We start from the raw sequence: 18,629 nt of genomic DNA on the forward strand, positions 1-18,629 counted from the left end.
CTTGAATGTTTGCTAGCTAACATGCTGGCCATCTTTGCTTCAGCTAAAACATGTACAGGAATTCAAGGAAATAGTAGGGGAGGGCCTGGCTTAATTTCCTGATTCTGGGCACCAGGGAGTCTGAACTTTAATATTGTTTCTCAAGGCCCTTACCTTCACTGACTTGCAGCAGCAGATTACAGGCTTGCATAAGAAATCTACCAAAGATTAGAGATCATGTGGTGTAGAGGTCAGCTGATAACTTCATGCTTGATAATGTTCCTGAAACAGTGTGAGGGTGCTCACAAAAGGCTTGTGAAAATGCAGAGCATTGGGAACTTGGGATTGATGCATAATTAGTTTCAAATTTATCCCGTGTCAGTGTGGCAACCCAACCAATACAATATTCTTCATGTGCAAGTGAATTTTTTGCTTTTTTTCCTGTTATTTAACCAAAAACTAAATACATACATTGAGTAAATACATAGTTTTTATCTCCTGGGTGTAAGTGTGATACTTGCTGAAATCTGTTGTTACTTTTGTGTTAGTTAAAAATCAACAGTGGCCATTGAGAGCTATTTTGAATGTGGCCCTTCATCTGCACTGAAAAAAGAGAACATATGAGACTGAGACTGCAGGCTCCCAGTGAAGGGGTCTGGAGCCAGCCAGCTAATCTGCCTTCATGGCTCTTTGTAGGAGATGAACTGCATCATTTTTGAGGCAGTTTCAGCTGATTTATCTTGTCATCCTTCTCTCTCCCCAAATTGAGCATGCCCTTTTATGTAATGAGATTATCGTGTCTTCCCTTGCTTTTCGTCTCTGCACCAGACCTCATTTTCTTCCTACTTTTCCTCTTTATTGTTTCTCATGAGCAATTTCAAGGTGGTTATTCTGACACAGTTCTCTAGCTGAGGTCTGGCTGGTACCTTTTGTCCCACATCTGATTATATTTCCATACCCAAATTGCAAATTGCTGCTTCTCTCTGTTGGCACCCTCCCCGGCATCCCCGGTCTGTCCCACAATATTTCACTGCAGCACTTCAGCCTTGCCTGCTCTTCTCCACCGTGCATTTGGTTTGTGAAATGGTGTGACTGTTCTTAATGCTTCTGTTTTCAGCCAAGCAACAGACATAATGGAAACTGCAGGCTGGAAGTCCATGATCCACTCCCACCCTCACTTAGTAGCCGAGGCCTTTCGCGCTCTGGCGTCTGCACAGTGTCCACAGTTTGGCATTCCACGCAAACGGCTAAAACAGTCCTGAGATCTTCCATGAACTCTAGAGAAATTGGACTGACTCCACTCCTCCTTGTCCAGAGGTGTTTTCACAAACCATAACAAGAGTTTTTGTTATCCTTGTCCACAGAACAGAAGCTGAAAAAGCCTATTGTTTGCTTTTCAGATGGATAATTTATGGTTTAATCCTCAGCTTTAAATTAGACTGATTACTCTAATTCACTGAAAGGCCTTAAATTATCTTCAATGACTCTCTAGTCCATATAGTCTAATGTATCTTGATTTTTTTATTATTATTTTTTAACGTGCCTTGTCTTTTTGACTAGGCTCTGCAGGATTGCACTAGCTCCATAATGCAGTAAAGTTGATAACTGAAGATTAATTTTTGAAAGGGATCTTCCATTATTTTCAGAAGAAAAAAAGAAAAAGATTATAGTTTGGTCCTGTGCTAACTGGAAGGTTTTGGCTGGCCTCTCATTAAAAGCACTTGAGCCAGAGGCACATCATGTACCCTAGGCAAGTGCTAAATATAGAGAGAGCCTGTTTACCTTCAGCAAATGCCCACAGGCTATTTATGGCAATATACTGCTTTGAACATAATTTATTTTTCATTGTGGGGGCAAATATGCAATGGTTTGGCCCAAAAATGTATTTTCATTACAGTTTGTAATGCTTATTGTGTGTGTGTCAAAGCTGTCCCAGCGGTGAAGAGAAACACAGAATAAACCTTTTGCTTGTGTTTCTTTACGGTCCATCATTAGTTTACATTTAATGCAGAACTGAACGAGAGGTGAAGGAGCTCAATGTGAAAAGGAATGGTGTTGTATATGGAATAAATATATCCCAGTGTATGGTTGCATAGAAAAGTCAAGGATGCATAGAATGACCAAATGTAAATTGAGGAAATGGGCCAAATGGATTTTGAATATGCACTTTTAATGTGTAACTTTTGTATGTTGTGTGGTACATATATATTTTGCTTTTGATGAATTAATGAGGTACAGGTAATTGTGGCTTAACTTTTTAGATACATTTTAAGATGCCCACAGCCACATGGGATTTAGTTTTGTTAGAAAAGAAAGGCATGTCTTTTTAAGACTCAATTGAAGGTGGCTATTGCGAGCTTTCATATTTAAGTAACAAAATATTTTCGCTTATTTGAAAAAAGCATGTGAATGGTAAAAACTTTGAGGGGATTTTTCCCATCTTGACGTGCATGCACGGCTCCCACAAACACCTGGGGAGGCTGTGCACACATCCAGGAGTATTTCCCTGAAATGTCAGATGGTATGTGCAAGCACAGACTTGCTCAGTCTTGCATTTCAGTTCTTGTACTAGCATTGTGGATGGTATTGAAATTCTGCATAATGTGAAAAAAGGATGAAACATTTGTAAACTGCTTGTCATGGGCCAGTTCTTTACTATATGAACCTTAGCTTTAATATCAACATCCTCAGTGTTTGATAGCTTTGTTTACAATTGGGAGGAAAAGTCTGCAGTAGTGCACACTCTAAATGTTCCCTGAGTTATTGCATTGAGTTTACTGTAATAGTGATAATATGCTGTATTTCTTTTTTGGGGGGGGGAAGATTTGGGTTTTACAGTGGGGAATGGGAGATCTCACCTAATTTATAAACAACCTTGCGTAAGGGTTTGAGTTTGCCTATTAAAAAAAGTCGTGCAGGGAAGAGAGGAAGAATTTCAGATTGTTTCTCCATCCTCATTTCATTGAGATTCATCTGACTTGCTCTGAATGAAATTTTTAGAGGAAAGAATATTTAATTTTATACTTTGGCATCTAGTAAACCACTTACAGAGGTAAATTGGAAAAAAATGCCCAGTCCCATTTTGAAGACTAAAACCTCTAAACACGAATTTTTTTCTTACCCTCTAGCTAAATCTTGATGATGGCTAAAGTGTAAAATCATAAATTTTAATAATACACAAGGCATCAAATGATATATATACAGAGATTTATCAATTTTTAAATATTTATCTGAGATAAGGTCTCACAAGCATTCTCCACAACAGGAGGTGAAGGTGTTTATTCCAGAATCATATTTTTGCTGCACTGTGGAACGTGTTGGGACTTCAGCTCCTCATCCTCATCACTGTAAAGCTCACAGCGCTCACGTGCAAAGTGACTTGAATATTTAATGCTGTAATGATTGCCCAGGCCAGCCTGTTCTAAAGCAACAACTCACAGTAATCGGATGGAAAGCTTAAAGATTTCTAGGATTTTTTTTTTCAAGCCTAATAGCACACTTTGTACCAAAAAAATGTCAGACACTGTGCTGTGATATTGTGTGCATCATAGAGTGTCCCCTCCTCGAGCCAGGCAGTGTGAACTGCGTGTGACACCAACAGGAAAGAGCCCTCTGCTGATCCATCTGTTCAGATTGGACTTTATTTATTTATGTTTTCAGGTTCTGACAGATCTTGAGAAAAAGGTAAAGCAGTTGCTGTATTCTTAAGTGAGTGCACTAATTATTCACCTCTTTAATTACCTACATGCAGTGTTCTCACTGGAACGGGACGTTGATAATTTCAACCTTCCCCTTTGGATTCAGTAACTCGGTTTCATTCCCCACATGTCAAGGAGTTGCCCTTTAAAGCCTCAGTTGGAAGTGCAGCAGATCAGGAATAATCAGTGGTCAGGTTTTTCCAGGCTGAGACCCTGGGGGTTTTTCCTGGTGTTCCCCTCCAGGTTAGGAATATGCCCCTGTATGAAGGTGCCATGTTTTGGCTTGCCAACACTACTCTCATAGATGTGAACCACCACTTCTGTGCTTTTCTGGGGAGAACCCTGCATGTGTCCTGTGTGTGTGTGCGTGTGTGTGTGTGTGACTGTGTGGTGTTTTTTGTCAAGGGTGACTTTCTAAAAATAAGGACTCAATTTGCTGTTAAAATGCTATTATGTATTATATATATTTTTTTTTTCTCCATTCAGACCTCTCCTAAGGAGATGCTTTGGGTGGAAGTTGCTTCAATAAATAATCCTTATTTCCTAGTCCATTTACTGCATGCAGAAGTATGAACACATTGTGCCTTTATAGGAAACTGTTGCAATGAAGGGATGATTTAACAGGGTGCAAGGTCTTTGTAAAACGTATTTGTAAAGGTGAAGAAGAATGCTCTTTGGTACACAATTGAGATGGAAAAGTTCAAATTGCATTTGACCTCTGTTGCATGTTGATTCTTGCTTCCTAAATTCAATTTCACCAAGGTACAAACTGCACAAGCAAGTGGAATAAGTATTACAGATACAAGTTGAGTAATGGTATATTTTTGTGAAATTGTGATAATATTTGCTGTTACAAGATAAGTGTATGTCAAAACGTGATAATCATGGACACAAGGTTACTCTAGTTCTGATGTTTTTGTACACATTGAGTATTTAGTATAAAATTCACCTTTGCACAGGAGATCAGTAGAGGACCTACACAGGGATTGTTTTCCTTTTAAATCCTCACAGCAAGGCTTCTCCTCTGAGAGAGTAAAAGCCATGTGCAGTATTTGAAACTGTGTTTCATAGAAGGCAGTGAATTGCAAATGTGAGGTACTGTTACCTGAAATGTTGTCAAATTTTGTTCAATTTTACAGTTGATTAAAATTCCTAAGCTTAATTGCTTTTTATTTTTTGTAATTGACAAATGGAATGTTACCTGTCCTCTGTCTGTTGTCAGTGGTGTATTTAGTGCAGAGCTTAGCTCCTTAGCTAGCCAAGACACTTAGTCTCATATCTTGGCTTCTGCTTACAGTAAATGGACTATGTTTGTAAAGGGAATTCACTATTTCAAGTGTTTTGCAAGGAACTTCACTGTATTTGTAACCTGGTTTTTGAAGGCTTAAGATCAATGAGTCCTATTTTAGAAGTTAAACCAGTGAAATGACTTGGACCTGTTTTGGGGTGGAAATGATAAAGAGAAATTCAGATATGTAAACAGTCGTATCAAACCATCCAGCCTTTTTTTATCAGCTGATGTTAATGGTGAAATACTTTTTGTACCTTGTTGCTGAAAATATTTTTGCGTTTCAGCACATCAAGTTACAATAAAGTTGTTACTTATACAGAGTGTGTCTGTCTTTATTTCTTGTCTGTACCTGCATTTGTTCCCAATGGCTGCCTTTGCTTTGAGAAAGATATTTTATCTGCACTGTCAGTCTAGTGTCAAATATAGTGCTGTTCTTTTGGAAACCTCTTCTGGGGAGGATCTTGCAGCCTTGGTTATTTTTAATTTTAACCCATTAACTTGGTTATTTTTCTGTTTTGACACTTAAAAGCTCTGAACAGCTTAACTTTCCCACCTGAGGTGTCTCCCTTAGCACAAACTCTGTCGGGGCTGGTGGGAACGAGGGTTGATGCTGTGGCAATGAAGATGGGGTTGGTGGGCTTGAAATCTGCTTTCTTCTTCCACCCACCATCAAAAACCATCATCCTTTGTCCTGCTGCTGCTGAGCCCATCCAGCAGGAATGCTGTTGGCATTTGTTACAGAAGTGGTGTGGAAGAGGAGGAGTGGTATGGAAGGGGTTTCATGTGGTTATAAATATTTGCAGTGATATGTGGCACTGTTGGTATGTGGATTTGGACACTCTGAACTCCTGAAAATGGTGATGTCAAGGTAAGTTGTTTTATAAAAAGTGTGTATCTGGGTAGGTACATTCAAAATTCTCCAGGTGTGCTTAAAACAAAATAAATCATCCCTTAATAAATCATCCCTGACTCCTCAGTGATCCAGTCTGATGTTCCTCATGGGGTTTGTATCAATAATGGCATAACTCACATCCCCACAGAGAGTTCAGTAACCTCTGAGGGGAGCAGGAGTGGTTACCCCTGAGTGGTATCAGAATTATTTATGCAATCCAAATGTCTGACCTGAGCTTGAAATTCCAGATAAAGAATGTTAAACTTCATTATTTCTTTATTTAGAAGGCTATGTTTTTATCCTTTCTGAAGATGGTTTTCCTCCCTGTTGTTAATCATGAAAAATTTTGTTATTCAGCAAAATTGATTCAATGGGCATTGATTTTAAAAGCCACCTGTTTTCTTTCTGTAGCAAATTCCAGGTTTTTGTATGGAAACGGAGCACTTTATGAAAGCTTTTCGTCTTTTAAGTTGAATATTGTGGAAAGTATTTTACAGTGTTGGTCCAGTCCTGTGTAGTCCTCTTTCTTTAAAAGGGAGAAGCTCAAGTATTGATTCTGAATTGGTGATAGAGGCTGATGGGTAAAAGCCATCCCTTGCTGAACAGAATTGCCTGTCCTGCCCTGTGCTGAGGGGATGGTTTGGTGTCGAAGTGTTTGAGTGCAGCCTGAGCAGTCAGGTGAGAAATTAAACTTGATTAAAGTGAGTCCTTGTGCCACTACTCCAAACTTCATAGCATTAATGGTTTTCTGTGTTTTAGATGGCTTCAGTTACAATTACTATTCAAGGTAGAATATTACCCATTCCACTACAAATTTTACTTGCCGTGTTTATTAAGTAAATCAGATTAAAGATGCAGCTGCTTCCATTACACACAAATAACTTTGCACTTAACATTGTGATAGTGTGCTAACAGAGGAAATGCTATTAATTGCCTCTTAACATTAGTCTTGAACAGTTTATTTTTCTGCAAACATCTTGGCAGTTTTCCACTAGAAGAATTTGTTTCTTGTTGTCAGTTTTGAAGATTCCTTCTTTGTACTCTCAGAGGAAGTTGAAAAAAATACAAGGAATCGGGTGAAGGATTTCAGGATTTGCTTTTTCCATTACAAGCACTGTACCAAGGGAAAAAACCCATCCCAGGCTCAGCTGAGAGAGTTCTTGAGTGCTTTGGAATGGCATTCCAGGGGCTGTCAATAAGTTTTATTTTAGCAGCATGTGAAGCTGGTGCTCAAAGTGTAAAATTGGGCTTCTTGTGAGTCAAGAACAGAAACAAGCTTGTGATTTTTGAGACTCAGGAAGAAAAACCAACTTTGCAGAGTTTGCATGGCCTTGGCTTGTGGAGAAAGTACCAGGAGTGATTTGAGCTCTTGGTTCAAGTGTTTGAAGGAGCAATAGCTGGTGATCATCATCCTGTCAGGCAGGGAGCAGGGCCTGCTTTGAAATTGTTTCCTGACACCAACATGTTTGCCTTGCAGAGTTGGAGCAGAACAATATTTTGGTGCAGGTGCTGTGTTTCAATCAAGGGTAGGTGGATAATGAGTGGAAATCTCTACTTTGCCCAACTTATGCATGTTTCATGCGTTGGCAGTGATAGTCATGCAGAAAATAAATTACACCATGTCAGACTCGGTGCTGCTGATCAGAGTGGAGACAACTGCTGCTGCATTTTAAGCAGTCACAGTTTTTGACTTCCCACGTTTCTCCCTGCACAGTTGACTGAGCCATTTCTGTTAAAAAAAAGGTAAATTTTGAAGAGTATGCAAAAAACATTCTAATAGGATGAACTCTTAAAGCATAGAAGCGCTAGCTTGTCTGACCTATTTTAATCTTAATTGCCACATAAACTATTTATATTTTCCATTTTTAAGTTGGTGAGTTTTCAGTAAGCTTTGAAATTAATTTTATCTATTATCTGCACAATTTTCTAACCCAGCTGTGTTTATTGAGTCTTGAAACTTTAAAACAAACCACCTACTTGCTACTGAAGTGTACAACTGAAATGTTTGCCTCCAGCAAAGACTTAATCTTGCCTCTGGTCCTTGTGCCATGCCCAGATTAGGAGCTGTGGTGGTCTTTGTAAAGCCCACACCATGTGTTTTTAAATGGAGAATAAAAATGTCGATTAAAGGGTGCATCTTGTCCCTGTCACCTCTTGCAGGTGGGCTGCCCTTGTCAGGCACACACAGGAGGGAATTCTTGCACTGCCAAGCCCTCACTCCTCCCCCACAGCAGCACTGGGGTTGTTGTGCTGGATCAAGAGTTTGTACCAACTCTAATGGGGAGGGTTATTGCAGAACCACAAATAGAGGGACATAAAATATTTGTGTATTTATTGGCTGTTCTGGTCAAGATGAGTTTGAGGTGTGGGTATGGGGTAGGGTGGATATGTTTTGAATGCAGCTTTTTCTTCAAATGCCTTGCTGTTCATCTCTTGTGGGTTTTTTGAATGTGTGCTGGCACCTCTCAAATAGTGGAAATAAATACAAAATACCTAGTGAACCTGCAAATGCTTTATAGTGAAATTTGAGCAAGTTCAATTTTGCTGATTTAAAAAATGGAGATGCAAATTTCCTTGTGATGGTGCCTTCCAGCAGAAAATGTCAGATGTGGTTAATCTCAGAACAAACTATAAAAGGGGTTAAATTGTGTACTAGATTGGGAAAATACTCAGTGTTTTACCAGTAGTGCTAGAATAGCAGGCATCTACTTCTGACAAGCTGACAGACCAGAGAATTGAAACTTAATGAATCTTAATGCTTTCTGTCATGTACTTCAATTTTCTCAAATTATTTCTCCAATTAGTTCTAGTCTTTGTGAAGGAATGATTAATGATAATTAATACATTCTAATAATTTGCATATTCAATCTCCAGTGTTTCTAAAAAAATACAAATTTGTGTATGTGAGCAAGGCTGGTTTGTCTGTTACTTCTTTGGGCTGCTGGGGTTTTTCAGATTTTCAGCTTTGGATTTCCAGTTGAACGGGGAGAATAAGATGGATGCATTAGGGAGTTTAATATGGTCTCTCCAAATAAATAATTTGGACATAACCCAAGGCTTCAATCTTTCCTGTAAAGATGTTTTCTCTTCAGTGAATAGGTGGGGAGTGTAGGGGTACAAAGTTATTGTCAGCAGCTCAGCTCATCCTGCATCAGCTTTGGGAAATATTTACAGCTGCAATTTGGCAAAACTGGGTAAATCCTGGAGGGCACCTGCTCTTCAGAGATTTGTTTATTTAATTTTTAGAATCTCTATATGCCTCCTTTATGTTGTCATTAATTTTGTTTTACCCTGGACATGCACACATGGAGGGATTTATCCAAATAAATAACCATATGAATTTTGTGTTTAGAATCAATACCATGAGGTTTTGAAAGTCACTGGTTTTTTGTCTGCACAGGAGCTCTGGCTTTCCATGCTGCTCTGCAGGTATCCAACATTTGACTCATTAAAACAAACCCAAAACCTGCCCCAGCTCTGGGAGCCTGCAAGGGTCTGGATGTCTGAAATCAGCATCTCTTTGGGTAGCTCCAGAAATCCTTTTTCTTTAGATACACTTCATCAAAGAAACGAAATGTTGGCAGTTTAAGCTACTTTTTAAATCAATAAACACTTCATTCTAGTTGTTTTGCCACCCAGTTAAATATGTAGTGTTTACTGGGGCAGTGTGCCCCAGTTAGATTCACCTCTGAATATTCTGCACCAATCATTACTGAAGTGCTTAAGCAGAGTATAAAGCCTGTTTTTATGGAAGAATTATCCTGAAAAAACAGTGTGGGTGTTCAGAATGTGTTGATTTGGTAACCAAGGTACACCCTCAGCAGGAGGCTGCAGGTTTCCAATAAGGTATTGGAATATTCTGGGCAGTTGGAAAAAGAAGCAGAGGTAGAAAGTGCGGGTGTTTTATCACTTTAAAGGAGAAAGGTTTAAAGGACCAGATTTGGGGTTTTTTAAAAATAATCAGCTGTTGAGGGTGCTCTAGGTGGTATAAAACTAAGCATTTTGAAGTTGGACCAATTTTGGTAATAAATAAAGTTACACTATGAACAGTTGTTTTATTTACTTTGTCAGTGCTGTCAAAAGAATCCATAATCTTGCTGCTTGTTTGCAGGGAGCAAACTAAACATTCATTCCTGATTCCCCTGGATAAAAACATGTAGGGGAAGGTGCTATTGCACTGAGATTGTCTTTAACAGTAAACCTGGTTTGTGTTTTTGCATGAATTACAGAGATGGAACGAAGTTTTTCCTGGGGTGAGTATTTGCTTCCTTTTTAGAAGCAAGAATGGAACCTGAGGCTGGCTCAGCAACGTTCAGTGCCACTGGGACAGCATCAGGAATAAAAATAAGCTTTATTTACCTGTATGTACAGATTCTCACCACAGAACTATCAATAGTTCTGTAATCTTTATTTCCTTCTTTTAAGGCTAAACTTGGTGAGAATTGGCTTCTATTCCTGCAGCTACCCAGGGTTCAGCAGCTGGGAGGGAAGGCCCTGCAAAGGGCCACTGTGTGGGGCTGTTAAAAGCTCTTTATTCAGCAAGTTTGGCTCAGAGAGTGAAGCTGGGGAAGTGAAGTGAGGGAGGGCACTTCAGTGGGAGCAGCCAGAGGAGCAATGGGGCACTTGCAGTTTGTTATGTTGTGATTGTTTTATTTTACATCCTCAACAGAAGATTCACCAAATAATGGGTAAGCAGAGGGTGATGAGTGCTTTTATTTCCAGTAGATTTGGGCTGGAAGGACTTGGTGTCCCTCTCACATGGTAGGCCAAGTATTCTTTGCCATTTGCAGCTTGCAGAATTAATTCTGTGTCCCTCTCCTGGCTGCTGGGAGTGGGTGAAGGGAAATGACAGGGAGAGATTCTGGCTGTGCTGGGAGTGCTGGGCTCACTCACCTGTTCCTGAGTGAGTGAGGGCAGAGCTGCTCTCACTGCTCTTGGGAAGAGCTGCAGAAACCATTTGGAAGGGAAGAGAATCTTTCTTTGGTCCCCAGAGCTGTGTGCTGACACCATGTGTGTCCTTCTGCAGCCTGGAGAAGGGACTTGGACACAGACATGGAAGAGCCTGGTGTGGTGGTGGTACAGTTTGTTTTCTGGAAGCGTTGGTTTAGCAGAATATTGCCTTTACTGCACAAATACCTGAGCCAAATGCACATTGTGAGCTTTAATGTGCTTTTGTATCCTGCAGCAGATTAAAATGTCAGTCATATTCCCCTTATTTCACAGCCCCCCTGGATCCCTGGGGAAGGTGCACATGTCTTGTGTTCCTTGTGTCCCCCCAATAAAACAACCCTCCAGGAGGAAATCTGTGCAGGCCATACAGCAAGATGTCAAATTAATTGCACCGAAATAATGAGTTAGCACCAAATGCTAATTAAATATTGATGGAAGTCATACTTTCAATTATCTTCATTATGGCACAGTGTTTTATGTAGACATGAAGTGCTGGGAATGTGGGCATATATTATCATTAATCTTGTCACACAAAAATATTAGCAATTTCTCAAAAATCCACTGTAAATGTGCTGGAGGTCCATGTTTAGTATGTTTTTGACAGAGTAAAGTTTTTTGTGGGTTTTTTTTTTTTTTTCCTTTTTCTTGTGAAGGAGTAGGGCTGGAAGGGCCAGGAGATGGGGCTGAGACAGAAGAAAGAGGGTGGTGAGTGAGGTGTGACCCAGGGTGTTCTGCTCTGGGACAATGGGATGGGCAGGAGCCTCTCCCCTCCCTGTGTGCACTAATCCCAAGAAATTAGAAGATTTCTTAAAGAGAAGGACTTTGTTAGTCAAAAACAAAAGGGCTATCTAGACTAGAGGTTAATTAAATGTTGAGTCCCAGGAAGAATCCATTCCAAAACCAGTTTTATATGCAGTTGCCTTTGGGGAGGGTGGACAGAATTTACCATGTAATTCACAGATGAAACTGGTGTGCAGTCTTGCTGCTCTCAAGTCCCTTTGAGCTCTTCTAGAAAAAGAAAAAAAAAAAATTCCAAGACCTCCAAAGTCATCCTGGAAAATGCTGTCATAGGAATTCTTTTTATTTTAAATGGAACTTCTTTTTCATCAATCAATAGAAGGCATAAACTGAGGTGAAAATTAATCCTTCCTGCAGACTTTGAGGAAGGGAAAAGTTTGTACAGGACTGCCTTGGTGGTCCTTCTTTTCCAAGCTGGAAAAGAGATCATCCTGCCATCTCTGCATGAAGAAATAGTAAAAAAAAAAAAAATTAAAGTGCTGCTTTTGTGCCTCTTGGCCTTAATTGGTGACTTCTGCAGCAGGTGAGTGTGAGGGATGCTCACAGCAGTGGCTGCATGATGTGCCAGTGTGTCTGTGTCTCTATGGGCAAAATAAAATTCCTGTCCCAGGAGTGAGAACGTTCTTTGTCACTTCTGAGAGGCTGAGGGTGGAGACAGGTGGGTGACCATAATTAGGGAGGAGGATGTGAAGCTTTTTATTGCCCTGGGTGCAGCCTTAGTGCCATTGTCTAAGTGTAAATTGTTCCTAAAAGATGACTCTGAGATTATTCACCCCAGAATCTCGCCGGGTCCAGGGAGAGGCATTTTCAAATTACCAGTGGTGAAGTGTGGCAGAGCAAAAGGAGCTCTTGAGCTGAAGCACAGCTAATGCCCAGCAGAGCAGAACTGCAGCAGCAGCTGCTCAGGAGGTAATTCTGTTCTCATAATGATTCCAGCTCCTCTCAAAAACCATCACTCTGCAAGTGTCCCTCATCTGAAGCACAGAGCTTCCCCAGACCATCAGAATGGAATCTCTCCACATCCCGAGCTTGTGAAATTAATGACTGAATATTATGCTGAGAGCCATTTAATTAAAAACACTTTCATTAATAATGCAGTTGGAGAGTGTATGTGTGTTATGTAATTAAAGATAGTACATCAGTAAATGATACTATGCAAAACCAATTCAAAAAATTCAAATGAGTTGGTGTAGCATAAGGAACTTAATTCAAGTGGGAATAAAGTCAGTGTGAAATAAGCTCAGAGTTGTTTTTTTTTTTCCTGGAAGCTGCAATTAATCTGCTTCTGGCAACACAATTCAATACTCATATTTTTAATAAGGGGCTGTGCTTGTTTTAAAGATAACTGGGGTGGTGGATCAAAATAGATTTCTCTTCCCTCTTTTTTCCAGATAGAAGGATCTCAGAAGTATCTCTAAATGTCTGGACACTGCTGATCCTGTCAGACCTGGGGATGTGGGCAGCCTTGCCACCATTCCTCTGTGCTGCTGTTTCTGCTTGCAGCATTCAGGTTGTGCCTGGCTGTGACAAAACACTGTAGGCCTGGTATTTTTCACTTTAAAACCCAGTGCTGGAAAGGGAAGAGAAGGGTTATTCCCTCGGGGCAGATCAATCTCCCTGTGTGGCATTGCCTTCAAGCAGCTGGGTGCTTTGGCTTGTGTTGTTTGCCCCCGGTGCTTTGGCTAATCCAAATCTTCCCCGACTGAAGTCAGAAACGCCTCAGTTAAATATATCTGACAGGAGAAGTGGATTGGAATTAAGTAGCTCTAAGTGCTATTTAATAAATAGGCTTGCTTATCATCTTCAATATGGCAACTTGAAATGGTTTTTAATCCTTTAGTTTACCTGCTCAGAAATCTGTGTTAAATATTCCAGGTTGGCAGTGCTCAGCATCACCTGCTTCAGACGCACTCTGCCACCTCCTCTTCTTTGAAGGAGCACTGCTGGCTTAGGAGGGACTGACAGCTCCTCTCAGAGCACTTTCCTGCTAAGTGTTCTCCTGTCCAAGTTAAATGAACTTGATGTGTTTTGAAAACCTGGACTGATTTTTCTTTTTCTTTGTCATTCTCTGGAACAGCTCGGTGTGAGTTGCATTTCATCGGGGGCTTTTGAGATGTGGGCAGGAGTGTGAGTGCTCTCCACCCATCTAAAACCTCATAACTGGGATGTTTCTCTCGTGGCTGTTTAGGTGTTTATCAGTTTAATAATGAAATAAATTGATTTGAAAGGAACCTTCAAGACTCTCTTGTTCCACACCTTCCCTAGACCAGGTTGCTCCAGGTATAGGATCTCCAGCACAAAGATGCCAAGTTTTGTTTTCTGGGAAGCAGCAGTGACTGGAAGTTCAAAGCAAACACCTTGATAGCTTCAGGTGGGTGTGAGTTTTTGGTCATTTTAAAATTCAGGGCTAATTCAAATAACCTCCAAGTCTCATGTTTCACTATTCTCTTTCCTGCCAATTTGGAACCAATTATAATGTATCACCTTTCAGGAAGATCACCAGCTTATTTGGAGCTGTTAAGATAAGGTGTCTGAGGTTTAATTGGCTTGTAATGATGAAAGAACCACGAACTGTCTGGGAATGAGGAAGAGAACAAGGAAATGGGATTTGAGTCTGGGGGGGCAAATGCAGGGCTGCCAAAGGCAAGGGAGCAGGGTGAGGGCTGGATGCTGGTGTGGGACCAGCCTGCCAAAAAAGCTGCCTTGGTTTCCAAGGATGGTTTGCATGAGAGGCAGGGGAGCCCTGGGTGCTGGAAGGGGTTCCTGGGGCAGCTCCTGCTCAGGGGCTCCTCTGTCGGGGCTGTGCTCTGTGCTCGACTCCTGCTGATGCCTTGTGCAGGCTGAGCTCAAACAGAGACTGTACAGAGCTAAAGAATAAAGCAGGGGTTTATTAGGAGGCCTCAATGGATTCACCTTGGGCAGCACAAGAGCCAGGGCTGCACCCAAGATGAACCAAAATGGTCACAAAATGCACGACTGGGCACAGGGTCTCACACTTTGATCAGTTCAGCTCCATTTGCATATTGGAGTTATTTGTCCCATTCCAGCTTTAGCCCATGCAGTCCCATCCTGATTGTTTTTCTCTCTCCAGCCCACGTTGTTTGTGCTCTTGGTGCTGAGATTTGGATCATTGGTCCTTGGTCTCCAGCTAGAGAATGTTGTTTTGTCTCCCTACTCTGTGAAGAGAGCTCACTGTCCCCTAATATGAAGCTCAGAAGTTCACACTAAAGCAGCACAGAATCTGAAAAATACAAAAGCTAAAACCTGAGGCATCAGGGCCATCAGGCCACGTCCTGTGGTGCTCCTGCCCTGCTCCCATGGCCCAGCTCTGGGTGGGAGTTCCACTCTGCCCTCCTGACAAGCCAGAAGAGACCACGGTGTCCGTCCCCACGTGCCAGCTCAGCTTCCCACATCACTCCTTTGCTGGTAGCTGGGAAAGCTGTTTGAGCTTTTAACTTGCTCATCACCCTGAGCCCTCAGTGCAGCTCAGCCCCTCGTGTCTGGGTGAGGAGTCCCAGCACATTCCCAGTGGGAAGCGAGCCAGGACGGTCTCTGGGTCCAGCTTTAAGTGTTCCATGTGGGCTCCAACCCATGCCCTTGGTGTGACCAGCACCTGCTCTGGCAGCTGAGCTGATCTCAGTGCATTTGCCATAAGATGAAGAAAACACATTAAAAAGTCCTGCATTTTCCCTAAAATGAACAAAATACATTAAAAAGTCCCTGAAGCACTGGAGTTTTTTTTCCCTCTGTTCAGGCTTGAGGACAAAAGCAGAGAGCAGTGCAAGAGACTGACCTGGTTGCTGTTCAATTCCTGTTGAACAGAAAGGTGCTGATATTTCTTTTGGAGTCTATTTTAGAGTCTCCCCACTGTTTATGCAGGTAGGATTTTTTCTTCTCCAGCTAAACTGTTTTCCCATGACTGTGATTGCTTTTTAATTGGGCTGCAGCTGGTGCTGGATTTGTGCTGAGTTGGAGACTGAATTACATCTTTGGAAATAGCATTTTTTTGGCGATTTTTTTTCTTTTTTCCTTTCAAAATTCAGTCAGGATGGCTGGGCTTCTTGCTTGAGGGTACCAAGAGCTCTGCCCTTGCTTCTGGCTGACAACCCCCAGTATTTGGGGCTGCAGAGCTGTGCCATGGAGTTGGTGGCAGCAGCCTTGGCCGTGTCCTGTGGGCTCTGTTCAGCTCCCATCACTCCTGGCCGCAGATCTGAGCAGGTTTTTCAGCTCAACAACCCCCAAGGGAGGCATGGTTTGACACCAAGCAGGACATTTCATGATAATTCAGCTCCTCTTCTGTAAACCCACTTGATTTGTTAGCTCCAAAACAAAGGATGCTGCTCCTGATGGACACGTGCAGGAGGTGCTCATGAGGGAGAGGTGGGAACGGCAAAGTCTGGTTTTTCAAACTAGACACCCTCCAGCTAAAAATCCACTTGATGGATGTGTGTTTCATTGAGCTACTTAGTGTAGAGCAGCTTGTTATTGTCTTTTCAACTGTGCAAATTTGAATAGAGACAGTGCTAATGACGAATCATTATTATACTATAAATAAAACATTATCCAGATTATGCTGGTCAACAGAGCATAAAACAAATAGCGAATTCTAATGTCCTTGAATTACAACTTAAAAAGAAAAGCAGCACAGGATGCTGATCTGCATGGAAGCTTGGTTGCTGTGAGAGTTTTTCCAGTTGTATCAGGATCATCCAGGGGTTCGCTCGTTTGCAGATTCACCCTAAAAAGTAATCTCAGAAATCTGAAGGTCCAGAGGACAAAATTCTTCAGGGGGAAGAGAAGAGAAAAACCCCAAGTTGTTACTTCCTTCCTTAGATTGGAATGATTAAAAAAACATGGATGTGCATGGTTCCTGCAGCTCTGCACAGAGTGCTGGCTAAAGAAAAGCTGAGGCTTTATATGTTTGTCATGAAAAAGCTTTTTTTGGAAATTTTTAATGTTCTCCCCATTGGGTGGGGAGAACAATAAGAAAGGTATTTAGCAAGAAGTTTATATATTTAATATGAACTCCCCAGGAGAGTGGTCACAGCCCCAAACCTGCCAGAGTTCAGGAAGTGCTTCAGGCACAAGGGGGGATTTTTGGGGTGTCCTGTGCAGGGCCAGGAGCTGGACTCAATGATCCCTGTGGGACCTTTCCACCTCAGGATATTCCATGATTCTGTGACATTTTCACTGATATAAATGTATGCTATGATAGTTTTATATGATATAAATCTGTCCTGTGGAGATTGGGATTAAATAAAGGCTGTATATTAAAAACTTCTAGATTAAGTTGCTGCAGTCATAAATTGTCATTGCCCACTCAAGACACTTTTTAAATATGGTGTTTAATCACTCAAGTTTCAAAATCCTTTGAATAAGACCCATAATAGCAACATTTTGAAACTTGTCTGAAACAGTCACCTGCTACACAGGAAAATGTTTTTAAAAACACTTGCCTGTTCTGTGTGAAATGAAATCACATTTATTTTTGTTTACATGGGCAGCATGACATCTGACCTAATCAAGCCTGTCATCATTGCATTGTATTTTGCTTACCCTGCTGGGTGTCAATAATTTCTTCTCAAGCACATTTTGACTGCAGTAAGAATGAAACTGCCTTTTTTTTTTTTTTTTTTTGTTTTTGCTGTGATGTTTTCAAAATTAACCTGAAAGGAAAACCCACCACTGCTTTTAGGCTGATTCATAGATTATTGTGGTTGGAAGAAGAGTGGTGGGGGCTTGTTGGGCGTGATGGGTTTGGTACCACAGCTCCCTCCCTCTTCTCCAGGCTGCTTCCCTGTGCCAGGGCTCCATGGAGGAGACTGGGGTGAGATTTTCTCCCATTCCTCAGCCTGGAAACAGCCTGGGAAGTGCCACAGCCAGGGAGGAGGAGAATCCAGCTGCCCTTTTGATGAGGAACTGAGCAAGGGCTGAATCAGCAGCGAGCTGCCTTCTCTCCCAGCCTGTTCCTGCTTGGGAATGTTGTCCAATTTAAACTTTCCCCTTCATTTTAATGTACCTGGTGCAATTATTGAACAGTTAAGGGTTGTCTTAGTCAAAACATGTGCTTCATTTCTCAAGTCTCATGGAATGCTGCTGAACCTACTCTGCCTGGGCTTGTGCACAGTTCACTATAGCACACATTGAAATATCTCCTAGAAAAACAAATTCCAGCTGGGCAAAAGTGTTCAGAGAGAAGATATGTTGAGATGTGAGATGTTGCTGTGGCTTAGTTTTTTGCTTTGTCCCTTCATACATACAACATTTAAAACCAAACATCAAACGGGCCACAAGCAAGTGCCAGATTTAATAAACTCTCTTTATTTACATACAAATACATGTACACATATGTTCTGTATATGTACACATATTTAAGTGTATATACATACATGGTTTCCACATACTCTACAATAAATAGCATGTAGGGTTTTCTTTTAATTGCCTACAGTGCCGAGTAAAAATACATGGCAATAAAATCATGGTTTACAGCTAAGTTACAAAAGCACCAAGCACTGAACTCGTAGCAATAAATCCAAGCTCATGTACAGCTGGGGCGAGGACACGCTATACAGAATACAAAGAGACCAACTTGTAGGAATTGACAGGATTAGGCAAACTAAAAAACATCATTATAGACCAGGAGAGACTCTGTATGAAATAAGATGAAGGAAAACATTTAGATTATTGATCAAACTAAACCACACATTTAAATTTGTCACCTAAAGAGAAAAACAAATCACCCAGTTACTCGTATATTTTTAACAGAGTAATTTTTTTGTGTGAGTCTTTACCAAGGAAATCAGAATTAATCTCATGAGTGAGTCCTTCTGAGCTGCCACAGTCACTTGTGTGTGTGCACATCACCAAACAGTATTTCAATAGTGCTTTATTTAAGCTGTGTGTAACTCCTTGAACCCTGTGTGCGAGCCTGACTGAGGCAATCAGCACTTCCCCAGCCAGCTCCTTCCACAGGACCCGTGACACTGAGCTGTCACCAAGGAGCAGCAGAGCAAACTGGCAG

The 18,629-nt window shown here is 41.3% G+C and overlaps 1 protein-coding gene across 2 annotated transcripts in view; it reads left to right on the forward strand.

The window, feature by feature from the left end:
- Positions 1 to 5,284, forward strand: part of SPOPL (speckle type BTB/POZ protein like) — a 31,974-nt gene extending 26,690 nt beyond the window's left edge. Inside the window, exon 11 of one of the 2 annotated variants that reach the window (XR_008483114.1) lies at positions 1,097 to 1,186. Coding sequence is in view for 1 of the 2 variants with exons in the window: in XM_054277893.1 (XP_054133868.1) it covers positions 1,097 to 1,241 (145 nt within the window). In the remaining variant the exon portion in view is untranslated. Of the gene's footprint in view, positions 1 to 1,096 lie in introns of both variants that reach the window. The other variant, XM_054277893.1, reaches the window with a different exon arrangement.
- The last annotated feature ends 13,345 nt before the right edge of the window (positions 5,285 to 18,629 follow it).

Source organism: Melozone crissalis, unplaced genomic scaffold, assembly GCF_028551555.1.
Source record: "Melozone crissalis strain CALT ecotype California unplaced genomic scaffold, PUWL_Pcris_2 ptg000023l_1, whole genome shotgun sequence".
In the NCBI taxonomy this organism is placed as follows: domain Eukaryota; kingdom Metazoa; phylum Chordata; class Aves; order Passeriformes; family Passerellidae; genus Melozone; species Melozone crissalis.